This window comes from Triticum aestivum, unplaced genomic scaffold (genome assembly GCF_018294505.1).
Source record: "Triticum aestivum cultivar Chinese Spring unplaced genomic scaffold, IWGSC CS RefSeq v2.1 scaffold4B_scf_1987, whole genome shotgun sequence".
Taxonomy (NCBI): domain Eukaryota; kingdom Viridiplantae; phylum Streptophyta; class Magnoliopsida; order Poales; family Poaceae; genus Triticum; species Triticum aestivum.
Window position 1 is genome coordinate 1,099,135 of NW_025225099.1, and position 13,614 is coordinate 1,112,748.

The window sequence follows — 13,614 nt, forward strand, 5'->3', positions numbered from 1 at the left end:
CCATGGAAGCAAGTGGGCCCCTGGAGGGGGCCATCGCGGGGAAGATGGCGCTGGAGGTGCCCGACATAGGGGAAGGCAGTGCCCCACGGAGCGCCACGAGGTCGCGCCCCTCGGAGGACCCCGCATCAAGTAGGGCGGCGGGCGCTGACGGAGCGACCCTTACAAGCCCCAAGCGCTCGTGAGTGCGGCAAGCGCTGGAGGTGGCTACACCGAGCCCCGGTTCCGCAGACGCGGAGGCCCGGACCAAGGGGATCATCCCACCCCCAGCGAGGGAGGAGGTTCCCACAAGCGAAGATCATGCTGGGCTAGGAGGGGCCACAGCCCCAGGCCCTCGCAGCCGGCGGAAATGGAGTGTGAAGAGGGGCCAGGCGCACCCTGGGCCCTGGCGCTCATAGGTAGTAGTGCCCTGCTACAGCGCGGGACTCTGCGTCACGCCAGATCATCCCTCTCCAGCCTTGAGGCCGGCCTTGTGGCTGAGGAGGTGAATCTTCGACAGGAGCGGGCGCGCCTTGCGGTGGGTTGGTGGCATCTCAGCGTGGCCGTCAAGCTGGGGCACCGGCACAAGGGAGCCGCGCAGGAGAAACGTGAAGAGGCAGCCCATAAGGCCAAGGGGCTCCTTGACGGGGCGATCCAAGACGCGGAGGCCGTGGAGAAGGCCTTCATGAAACGTGTCGCGGCTTGCCCCTTGTGAGGAGACACTCTCCAGGCGCGAGAGCATGGTGTCAGTCCTGGAGCTGGACATGCGGATTCGTGAGCGCGAGCTCGCGCTGACGGCCTCCGAGCTGGAGAAGCGCAAGCGCCTGGAGAACCTGGACCGCACCATGGCAGTCGACGAGGCCTCCTGCGCCGCCCGCATAGCAAAGGCCAACGCCAAGCTTGAGAAACATGAGATGAGATACAAGATGGAGGCCAACCGGAAGGCCCAGGAGGAGCCTTTTCAAACAAGGGGGTGGTGGATCCTTGCGAGACTGGCGATGCCAGCTACATGGTATTCTTCACCAAGCTCGTGGATCGGCTGCGGGCTGGCACTGCCCGGTGGAACGAGCTCCTGCACAGGGAGTGTCGTGATCTCCTGCGCCACGCTCCGACCCATGTCTTCATCAATCTTCGGAAGAGCTCCAAGACAGCCTCGCGAGGGAGTGGAAGAGCACGTGGCGAATCTGGTGGATCATTCCGCGCTCGTCGGGGAGGAGCCCGGCGGAGTCGAGGGCGCTATCGACACCGACACCCCCGACGACGGCTCGTCCGTTTGGGTCTTTACCTTCCATTCCCTGTAATAGAGTATGAGTGGCCCCGTGGGGGCATGAAGACATTTTGCTGGTACCTTGTTTTTCCCTAACACTCAGAATCGTGACCGGAAACCCAATCTAAACCGCGAATCGAATGCAATAAATTGAGAGAGAGAGAGAGAGAGGGAGAGAGAGAGAAAGAGGGTAAGGGCTCATCGCCGTTGCCCTGGTGCGCTAGTGACGCTTCCAATGCGAGGGAAGGTGAGCATAATTTATCTAGCGACTTCGGAAACAACACGATGCCTCAAGACCATCTCCATGCGTCCAACCGCCCATGCCCACATGACTGGGTTGCATAAACAGCCGATTCGGCTGTTACCCCAGAGCCAAGCAACAGGCGCTTAAAGCTTCGTGTGGGCCAGCTTTTGGATCCGACCCAACAGGTCAATTTCTTCCCACACGGGCCTAGCAAAGCTTAATGCGAGCAACCAGCTTTTGGATCCGACCCAACCAACCAAACGGGCCAATTTCTTCCCGGAACAAAACAGGCCAATTTCTTCCCGCACGAGCCTGGCAAACAGGCCACTAGTACAAACACCGACTCCCCGTAAAGATGTTTACGAACCAAATGCACACAAATGCAGCCAACGATACCTACGCACTTGCTGGAAATGCTGAAAAATATGTGTAGTAATTCTTTTTGGTGACACGTCTTAGTGCTACAAAGACATGACTGGACTGGGAGATGAGAATCAGATGCAACGCCCAAGCAGGCACTAATATCCCTTCAACAGTAGGCAGACAACCCAAACCCACAACAGAGTTCATACGTTCATTGTGCTTTAGGGTTCATGGGAATACAAGAGGCTGTCTCACAAAGTGGCAATCCTTCACAACCTCGCGATGACCGCCTCAACCTCTGCAGGGGTGTAGAGGTGGTAGCTAGGGGAGACCTTCGCAATGTCAACGTTGTTCGGGGTCACCTGTTTCAAGAGATAACATATTATTAGGCATCTGTGACATGGTATTTATTGAACCTACGAGTGAGGAATATGGAAAAGGTCGAGATACCCTACCTTTTCTTCCATAACCTGCTTCAGGATAGAAAGGGCTATGGTCTCTGCCTCAGCGATGGTCAGTTCCTGCATCAACATGTCAATTCTTATTATTCTTTTCAAGCACAATTCTGCATGCATGAATTCCGGCAACTACTGAAAGCATGGCTATAACGCGGCACCAAATTTTGTATGTAGGTCTGCGTACTGTGTAGACAGCAAAATTCAAGACTTCTAAGCAGTAGCAGTTCGACTGGTGCCATAGCTAAGACTGTTAAGCTCAGATTTTGGATCCAGACTTGCTATGCAATTTATGTCTATGATCCATGCAGCAGATTTTCTCCAAACGATATGGGAATTTTTCATGTTGTTAGTGCTCGAACTAAAGTGGTCTGCATGCTTGCACCTAACTTATGGTCTATCCCCTGTTTAGTTTAGTTATGATACCTTGTTGTACTGCTCTTGTAATGAGCTATCAGCTCCTTCAGAGCCCGACCCAATTGCCTTGGCATTGCACTGCCAGAAGGTCCCCGACGGGTCTGTGTAGTACCTGTAAGACACAATAATTGATCAATGAGATACTAGTAAAGTTCACTTGGCTTTGTAAACTGATCATCACAAGGAATTACATGATGCTCACTTCACAACATAGACAGATAGAAATACCACACAAAGGAAAGAGCTGTTTCAAGTGCATCATCTAATCAAGTGGTAACAACCTCAGTTAAGATGGAAGACATGATTCTTATGACTTATCATCAAGCAGGAATATAGTTGCTCATCTTGGGAGAAATAATACATGAATGTATAAGGATAGAAAATATAACATATAAAACCCCGAAGCAATTTTTTGGATAACAAACTCTTTGGTATGCCAGTTTTGAAATATCAACTCTCCTTGATTATAAGTGAATATCATGTCAACTTACACAGCAGTTGGAATTTCGAAAGTAAAGCAACTATACTAGAAACCTTGGCAGTAAAATTTGATTATTTTCATCATATCAACTAAGATTGAGCAGACAGGGGATGATGGAAACGGCCACTAGAACAACTATTGCTGAATTCCTTTTCTCAGATAGTCTCCATAAAATGTAGGTGTACATGAACTAATACCGGCTATAATTCATGTAACTGGAAACAAAAGGTATCATTTTGGCAGCACTGAGGGTGAGGGGTCAGGGATGACAATTGACGTGACAATCTAGAAAAAGGCAATATTAAACAAAGAAAAGCATTGTTTCTGTTATAGCTAGTTGCTCTGCTTTCTGAACTTCTAGCTGCTATGATAAAGATAATCAAATTTATATTTAATAAGAGTTACTGACAACCACACGGCATGCTACCACACCTGTTTTTCAATTTGAGTTTATTATTCAATATGAGTTACTGACAACCCAATGAACTGAGTTAAAGGGATCGATACTTACAAACTGGTTCTAAAAGTTTATTATCAATAAGAGTTACTGACAACCCAATGAACTGAGTTAAAGGGATCAATACTTACATGCTGGGTCCATTTTCATCATGACCGGCAATAAGGAGAGAGACTCCAAACGGCCGTGACTGCATAAATAAACAAGTACATCAGAACCTTACTCTATGATATTGGTACGTGTGTAAAATACAGAAAAATGTGAGCAGGTAACTACAGCGAAGTAATTAGTCAAGATTAACAAAATTGCTTTGACTAGTTCATGTGTCTTTGCAAGTACAGGTTAACAAAGTAACTAGTCTAGAAGATAATAATCAGCAAAAGCCAAACCAAACACAGGCTGGTATGGTCTAGATCCACAAACTTATCATAAATTTTGGCAGTCACCTAAAAAATGGCTATTATGTTAATTATTACACTACAAAAATTTCCACAAAGATGTGCAGCTTCCTCCATAGTTATACTTTTGCTATAATAGGAAGTAAGCAGCCATCAAAGTGTGATATACAGCATTGCTTCCTTTAGGAAAAGAAGATGCAACAACAGAAAAACGATTCTGCTGGTAACTGATCCTGTTTCCCATCTTCTGCAGGTGTGCAATACCTTTTGTCATTGCATTAATAGAAAAGGAGAATGAGACTCACCATTGATTCTTCATCACCTTCACCAAAGCGCAAAGCTAAGTCACAGATAGCTTGTGTGGTAGACTCTACTGTCATTGGCTCCCCATATGAGAACCTATGATTCTGTTTGTGACCATATGAAGTGAAGTTAACCAATAGAGGGCAGGACTTGCATGTATGTAAAATAACCAAATAGCTTGCCTGAGTCTCAACACGAGCATGCTCAACCAGTGTTCTGGCGTCAGCAATAAGGCCACTCATGGCACAGCCGACATGCTCATCAATTTCCATGATTTTCTCCACACTGCTTGGTTCCTGTATAATCATAGCAAAGAAAACTTGAAGGGTTCAACAGTTTGGGCATGGTACAACCTAACATAGGAACTAAAAGTTGGAAGGATGATGGAACCTCAAGGAATAAAAGGCAACTAGGTAACATCAAATACAGTCAGCATCAGGCAGTTATCTTTTACCGCTAAATATAAGTTTGATATAGATCCTTATTAATTAACACAAACAAGCTATGGGCAAAAAAATGGGCGTTAGGTACTTGTGCATATCATCCAAACAAGAAACAGAAAAACACTTGTCTGACAAAGGGGGACAAAAAATAATGCAGAGCACAAGATCCATTCAATTATCACATGTCCAGTGATCCTTGACGATAAGTTATGAAGATAAAAGAAGTGATAGTTATGTGTTGAGAAAACAAACAGCTACATATTTCTATAGTTGTCCAGTAGTACATTGTTTTTTCAGTCTGGTAAAGTAGCCATGAATCAATTTGTCAATATTTGGCAGAATGCATAAATTAGGTTAAACAACACCAGAACCTACCCTGTTAAAGCACTAAGAAATTGGATATACCCTGAAGAACAATATCGACATCTTGAACAAAAAAGATAATAGTGAAAACCCTAATGGACCTATGTAAGAATGTGGACAATTTTGCCCATAAGAGATCATCCACAGTCGTCAAGCATACAGCTGAAGGATATAGTAGTATTTCACAGGAACAAATAATATAAATTAATAAGTGGATATGCAAAATTACCAGCAGCGGTGAGGTGACACGTTTCTCAACAGCCAGTACAACACCATCCTTAGTCATCAAGCCGATTGCAGTGGAGCCCAACTGCAATCCATAGCAGAAGGATCAGCGTCATAAGCATGTAGCGAGGGGCACATCAACCTCAGCACCGAAATCCGGAGATCCGCAGTCTCATCCTAAATGTCCAACCTCAGGCCCAAAACCCCACAAATCTGGCCTCCCCCACCCCCACAATGAATCTCACTCACCTTGATGGCCTCAATGGCGTACTCGACCTGGAACAGCCGCCCCTCCGGGGAGAAGGTGTTGACCCCACGGTCGTACTCCGTCCTGCACACACACGCCGAGAAACCCCATGAGAATCAGCAATCCCGCCGTCGGCGACAGATCCAAGGAATCGATAACAATATCCTGAGCTGAGCTTGGAGAGGAAGAAATCGATTACCTCGTGAGAAACATCGTGTCGGCGGATGCGGATCGCAATTCGAAGCACTTGTTTCTATTTCTACTACACGGGGTGGGTGCTTGGTGGTGTTTCTTCTTCGGAACCAAGTACTAGTAGAGAGGAGAGGAGACGGCGGCGAGTTTCTCCTTGGGATAGAGTTTTCTTCTTCTTCTTTTCTTTTTATATAAGGGGTAGGGACGGAGTTTTCTTTTCTTGGGGAGGACGGACGGACTGTAGTGGCTTTTTCATCCGAGCCTCCAACTTTGGGCTTAGCCTAGCCAGGCCCAAGCTAGTTATGGTCCACTAGGCCTCACAAGTAAGTAGTGGCCTGTTGCTCAAAATGAAAAAGTAAGTAGTGGCCCGTTCACATGCCTGAAGAAGATCCAATAAAAGAAAGAAAGCCTCTTCCTCTCCGCCTTGGCTGGCGCCACATTTCCCTCCCAACCGACCGTCTCTCTCCTCTACTAGGAGTAGTGTGTTGCCCATGGCGGCGACGGCGGCGCAGCAGAAGACGGCGATGGTGGAGCAGGAGGAGGGGGAGCACGGTCCCTTCCCCATCGAGCAGCTCCACGTACTCTACCAAAACCCTATCCCAATCTTGATCCCCAAATGTCTTCCTCAAGCTCGAGGCTTTCTTAGGGTTTCCGCTCCGCGTATAGGACAATTGCTGCGGGTACACTGGTACAACAGGTGTTATACAAATGGTTTTTAACCTTTTTCCGCGATAACGTTATGAACCGTCGCCTAGTGACTACAACAGGGGGTCCTTTCCACATGACCCAGAAACCGTGGAATATGCCCTCCTGGCACACACGCTCAGCAAAATGAGGTCGTGTGCGACCGGCGAGCAATCAAATACGGTTATACGTACGGTGGTGCTAAAAATATAATTATACAGGCGGAATCGTTTCCGATCGTAAGTACGTCCCACCCAGTCAGTCCCTGCTAAATGTTTTCATCCGTATGTACATTCCACACAGTCAATCCAAGGAATACATTTCCTTAGTATGTACATCTCATACAGTTAATCCAAGAAATACGTTTCCGTTCGTATATACATCCCACACAGTCACTCCAAGGAAAACGTTTCCGTTCGCACGTACATCACATAATTTTCCCCATTAAATCGTTTGTGATAGTTTTGTCAATGCACACGATATTAACAATTTTATCGTTTGCATTATTAAATGCATTACACACACGATGCGTAGAAGAAACTGTGTGGCAATGGTTGCCCATCACACACACTTTTTATGTGGTAAACATTTGCGCAAGATGGCCTAACACAAACAGTTTTCAAGAGGATGCCGTGTGTGATTGTTCATTGATCCAACATGGTTTATTCCTAAAAACTGTGTGCGTTGCCTGAGGTCATCGCACACGGTGTTTCCCGATAACCGTTTGCCATAGAAAAACCCAAATAGCAGGCTAATTGCCCTATTATTAATAATCCATTTATTAATTTAATTGACATTTCATATTAAGCACACAATATATTTCATTTCCATATGAAGGAAGCAGGATTTCATAATTAAAATACATCCGAGTACAACATCACATAGCTTCAGCACTCAGCTACCCCATTACACAACTGCACCAGCACCAAGTTTCACATGCAACATTTACAACATTTCGAAATTAGCATCATAGACAGAACATAGAAAGATGAATCTCATCTGGAAAACTGCTGAAGTGGAAGGCGAATATTGAGCCTTCATTGATGTTGAAGGTCTTTGCAACTTTAGGCCAGTGCTTGTGGATGATTGACCGTCCATCCTTCGTCCTCTTCAGGAACACTTCAGTATTGAACCGTAAGTGTTGTATGAAAATCTTCCTCGCCTCCTGACCATACAGGTGGTTTGAGAGGTAATCATCAGTGAAGTGCTTTGGAAAGGCCTGAAAACAAGGATATGCTTATATCTTCTCCAGATTTGAAATGACGCAAAGGAATTAAAAAGACAAGGTATAACAGTTAGTACCATCCCGTAATGAACTGATGTCTTCTTCATTGTGCAGACAAAGATCTTGTTATTTTTTATCGCTAATTTCTTTATCGTAACAATCTTTCTGAGTGTCTTGACTTGACTGATATTAGTGGATAACTCATTTTCACATATGTAAAAAGGGTCAAACAGTGGGTCAAAACCTCTGACAGCAGGACCTACATGTGCAAGACCAAATTGTTAAAAACCTAATATTTAAAAACAAGAAGTGAAAAGGTGTGGTATTAACTGCAACATGCCTAATATTTAAAAACAAGCAAATATAGACATTCAAACTTGTATTGTGCAGGTCTAAGCACACTAGTTATTGGCCCTATTTGGATCCATGGGTTAGAGTTAGTTTGAGCTCAAATAGCCCTAAAATATCCAAACATGAGGGCTAGTTTGAGCTAGTTGCGTCAAACCCACCCAAAACAACTATCCCACCCAAGAGGTGATGATTGGAGCTAGTTCTCCTAGTGCATTTATTGTCAATCTAACACTGTCATCCAAACACCTCTTTGGCTAGAGTTAGTTCAGGGTTAGTCATTATTGAGTATCATTGTTATTTAGGAAATGTAGGATAGCGTAGGATTTATTCTACCTTGACTTGTACTCCAAGATGACCATGTACTCCTATATATATGCCCACAAGGCTCAGGCAATACAATCAACTATTCCACCAATCTCTCTCTCTCCCTTTTAACTGTCATGAGCTAGAAACTAACTCTAAACTCTAGCTAAGTTAGGGTATCCAAATAGTGCCATTGTTAAATCAAATAGAAAGGCGTGTTCAATACTCCCTCCGATCCCTTTTACTCTGCATATAAGAATTGTCTGAAGTCAAACTTCATAAAGTTTGACCTTGTTTATATGAGAAAATATCAACATCTAGCATGCTAAAGTTATACAATATGAAAATTTAAGTCATGACACATGTACGGATATTTATTTCATATTGTGAATGTTGGTATTTTGTTATATAAAGTTGGTCAAACATTAAGAGGCTTAACTTTAGACAAATCTTGTATGCGAACTAAAAAGATTCAAAGGGAGTACAACATGCTTAACAGCAACCAAATATAGTCATTCATAGAGCTATTGTTAAATTTGGTATTGATGAAACTGAACTGCACAGTTCATACTAGCACATATAGAACATCACATATTAATAGCTGAAATAAACAAGGCATACTATGAACAACCAAAGATGGCAATTGAAACTGGACATATGCTAACTACAAACAACTGAACAACCATAAATCGTAGAAATAAACAAGGCATAATGCAAACAACCTAATCTAGCAATAAATACTAGACAGATTCTCACTACAAAAAGGGTTCGAGAAAACAAATCATGGGTTTCCTCACTTGTCATAGATTGGCTCCTCCTCATTGTCGTCGTCGATGAGCTCTGATTTGCCAACTGAGGATCCCAGGCCAGCGTCACAGAACGTGTCCTTCAAATATGACAAAAGGGGCTCCATGGCGATGAAGGATGGCAAATTGTTCATAACGAGCCACAGGAGATCAGCGACAGGGCCATCGATGAGATCGATGGTTGTCGAACACGAAGGGTTGGGGTGGGCAACTTAACCTGTGACATAACCCACGTCAAGTCGTCGGGGTCGACGACCTCGATGTCGTAGCCGGCGTCCGTGACATGCCAGAATACTCTAGCCCGCTGATTGAAAGGCTTAATCTAGGTCCATTCATCGTCGTCAGCTTCCTCGGCAGCCACCTCGCCGACGTCGGGCCAAGAGGCCGCGGTAAAGATCTTTTGGGCCATTCGCTCCTCGAGCTCCCCGGGAAGCATAGTCGGGCTTAGGCTGCGACGCTCTCGAGTGGGAGAGGGGGTGGGGATGGGGATCTCAGGGAAAGGGGCGTTTCGCAGGCATCATCTAAGAAACTCAGGGTGGTGAGGGTATGTATATCGGTGGGTAAACTGTAGTATATCGGTGGGTAAACTGCACGGGCAGACCGGCAGAGGTTGACGATGGAGGCGATGCGGCGGCGGTGACGACCTAGCTAGGTTTGGAGCGAGGGAGGGGTGGAGTGTATGTGTGTGAGCGGGGGATTATGGGTGAGCGAAGGATTTGGGGGTGGAGGGGGTCTGATGTAGGGTAGAACCCTAGATGCCCGATCTTTCACGATTGGAGGGGATCCTACAAAAAACGCGAAGAACACGAGGAGAAATCACAAGGGGAAACACGAGAGAAATCACTCAACCAACAAGATTTGGTCACACATGTGCTAGATCCTCAAAACACAAAGAGAGATACACGATTCAAATCCAACAAAGGACGATACAAGTAGCTAGTTCATCTCCAAGAGGAGGTCTTGAGGGGTCTTCCCATGAAGGGGTCTTGAATCCAAAGTGGATCTTCTCTAAGGAGGGGACGCTCTCTCTCGGTGGAGTAGATCCGGATGGATGAGCAAAGCTCTATCTCACAAATGAGCTAAACCAATGCTAACCCTAACTAAGAGGAGGAGGAGGCCTATTTATAGTCTTAGTGCAAATGGGGGCGAAGTGAAGGGGTACATGGCCTCGGGCCCGAAACTGTGCACACACAGGCAGCGGATGTCCGGCCTTTACCGGTTGTCCGATGGCTCAAGAGGGACCGGACGTCCGGTAGGACTCGGACTTCCGCTATTTTCGTTCTGTAGAAGTGACATGGGACGTCCGGAGACGGACGGTCGTCCGGTCGCTTCGGACTTCCGCTGATTTGGCTCGGGTGTTGAACTATCGGTCGTCCGGAGGAGGCCGGACGTCCGCTAGCTAGGAGGTGTCGCCGGTCGTCCGGTCCCGGACGTACGTCCACTCGGTGTAGCTTGCGTAGACTAGGACTTGGTTCGGTTGGGCCTTCAGGCGCCAGACGTCCGGTCCTGGTCGGACGTCCGCTAGCTGGAGCTTCAGGTGCTAGACGTTCGATCCTGATCGGACGTCCGCTCGCTGTAGCTTATTCGGTAGCTCTTCTTCTTGTCCCTCGTGCTCGGTGTCCTTGCCGTCTTGTCCATTGGATGTAGCTGCTCTGTGGCCTTCCTCCAAGTACGTGATCACACATAGTGTTTCCGCTTGAGGTAGTAGCTGTTCGTAAACGTAGCATGCAATTTCAAAAAAATTCCTACGCTCACGCAAGATCTATATAGGAGATGCATAGCAACGAGAGGGGGAGAGTGTGTCCACGTACCCTCGTAGACCGAAAGCGGAAGCGTTAACTTAACGCGGTTGATGTAGTCGAACATCTTCTCGAGTCAACCGATCAAGTACCGAACGTACGGCACCTCCGAGTTCTGCACACGTTCAGCTCGATGACGTCCCTCGAACTCTTGATCCAGGAAAGTGTCGATGGAGTCGATGAGTTCCGTCAGCACGATGGCGTGATGACGGTGTTGGTGATGTGATCTGCGCAGGGCTTCGCCTAAGCACTACGATGACTGTCGGTGTCAAAACCGGCGGATCTCGGGTAGGGGGTCCCGAACTGTGCGTCTAGGCGGATGGTAACAGGAGACAAGGGACACGATGTTTTACCCAGGTTCGGGCCCTCTTGATGGAGGTAAAACCCTACGTCCTGCTTGATTGATATTGATATTGTAGATGTTTACAAGAGTGGATCTACCACGAGATCAAGGAGGCTAAACCCTAGACGCTAGCCTATGGTATGATTGTAATGGTTGTTGTTGTTATTGTGTCCTACGGACTAGAGCCATCCGGTTTATATAGACACCGGAGAGGGCTAGGGTTACATAGAGTCGGTTACAATGGTAGGAGATCTACGTATCCGTATCGCCAAGCTTGCCTTCCACGCCAAGGAAAGTCCCATCCGGACATGGGACAAAGTCTTCAATCTTGTATCTTCATAGTCTTGGAGTCCGGTCGATGATGATAGTCCGGCCGATGATAGTTCGGCTGATGATGGTAGTCCGGCTATCCGGACACCCCCTAATCCAGGACTCCCTCAGTAGCCCCTGAACCAGGCTTCAATGACGATAAGTCCGGCGCGTATATTGCTTGGCATTGCAAGACGGGTTCCTCCTCCGAATAATAGAAGATTGTGAACACCAGGATAGTGTCCGGCTCTGCAAAATAAATTCCACATTCCACCGTAGAGAGAATAATATATACACAAGCTCAATCTGCTAACGTTTTTTGCGGCATGACGTCACGCCACTACCAAGCCATTACTTGAATCGTTTTTTACTCTACCACCTCAGCACATTTAGCGAAGCGGTTTCCTTGGCACATCTTGTCGAAGCAGAGATCGTGTTCCCCCTTAATCCGGGATTCTCATCAATACGGACGTGGGTAACCCAACCGCGCCCGTCGCCCCGCCCCCTCTATCGAAGGCGAGTCCCAAACGGTCACGGAGACGGCTCTTGGTATGCTCCCTCTTTATAACGGGACCAAGGCTCGTTTCTTTTCTTCAATCCTCCATCGAATCCTCTCCCCGCTCCAAGTTCCAGCACCTAGAGCTCCAGATTCGAGCGCTTCGGACCTTCAACGATGTCCGGTTCCGACCTCCAGGGCCGGTGGATGCCCTCCTCCGTCACGGAGGAGGACGTGCTAAAGCTGCGGGAGGCCAAGTACCTGGCTTATGAGATTTCGCACAGGTTGCCTGCCGAAGGGCAGGCCATCCCCACCCCCGAGCCCGACAAGTATGTCGTTTTTGTATCCCACCTCCGTTGGGGTTTAGGCTTCCCGATGGATCCTTTTGTGAGAGGGCTCATGTTTTACTATGGGTTGGAATTCCACGATTTGGCTCCGGAGTCCATCCTCCATATTTCCGCATTCATTGTTGTCTGCGAAGCCTTCCTCCACGTCACCCCTCACTTCGGCCTATGGCTGAAGACCTTCAATGTGGCGCTGAAGATGATCGGGGGGCGTCAAGCGGAGTGCGGCGGGGCGGCCATAAGTAGGAGGGCCGATGCCCCGTGGCCCGCTGGCTCCTTCCAAGAGGAGCTCGGCCCATGGCAGCAAGAGTGGTTCTATATCACCGTTCCGAGGGGCCGCAGACAAAAGTCGTCGCCCTTATTCCGCCCGGGACCTCCACGACGGTTGATGTCGTGGGTAAACCAAGGGCTCAACTGGGGGCCGTCAAAGGACGTGCCCCTACTGCAGGGCCGGATTCGAGATCTCCAAACGAGGGAGGTCGATATGGTGGTGGTAATGCAGGTTATGCTGATTAGGCGTCTCCCGCCCTGCAAACGCTGCCCTCTCCGGCTGTGGGAGTTCAATCCGGAGGGCCCACGGATTCTTCAGCACTTCATGGGTATGACACCCCTGGAGATGTACAAATTATTCTTCGGATCGCAAGAGGCGCATCCGGAATTGACCGAGGATGCTGGCCTAAGCTGAAATCGCCCGGATACTCAAGTAAGTAGTTCCAAGTCTGGACGTACCGTTTGTTTGCCTTTCGATAATTCGCCTTATGACCAACTTCCTTCTAAACAGGAGTGGATAGCGGAAGCAAAATTGATATGGTGTCCGGCCCCCCTCCCCGAGACCGCGCCAGATTCCGTGCTGGTTCGGATGCTTGAGGTTGCGCCTCCAGAGGAAGGCGAAGGGGAAAGCAGGAAAGCTACTGCCTCGCCTAAGGAGGCTCTTGAAAGAGGGGGGGATCGAGAATCCCTCCTTCCAAGGGGAGAAGAGGACTGCCTCCGAGGACCCGGGGGCAAAAGCCCCTAAACGGGGGAAGAAATCTTCGCCAGAGGGTCCTGCGTCCGGGGAGGCCCCGGCCACACAATCTCCCTTAAAGAGTCAGCCCTCCAACGAGCCGTAAGTAGAAAGAAAGGA

At 47.8% G+C, this 13,614-nt stretch overlaps 1 protein-coding gene across 2 annotated transcripts; it reads right to left on the bottom strand.

Annotated features, from left to right (window-relative positions):
- Positions 1-1,901: 1,901 nt before the first annotated feature.
- On the bottom strand, positions 1,902-6,080 carry LOC123172059 (proteasome subunit alpha type-5). Of its 2 annotated transcripts, XM_044589102.1 has the most exons (9): positions 5,839-6,080; positions 5,642-5,723; positions 5,397-5,477; positions 4,544-4,657; positions 4,364-4,465; positions 3,792-3,850; positions 2,732-2,834; positions 2,306-2,371; positions 1,902-2,212 (listed from the first exon to the last, which is right to left on the bottom strand). In XM_044589102.1, exons 1-9 carry the CDS (start codon positions 5,850-5,852, stop codon positions 2,120-2,122), a joined length of 714 nt encoding a protein of 237 aa, XP_044445037.1. In that variant the 5' UTR covers positions 5,853-6,080; the 3' UTR covers positions 1,902-2,119. The 2 variants fall into 2 exon arrangements, with proteins under 2 accessions (XP_044445037.1, XP_044445036.1); XM_044589101.1 differs by having other exon boundaries at positions 4,364-4,657; positions 5,839-6,059.
- Positions 6,081-13,614: the final 7,534 nt, after the last annotated feature.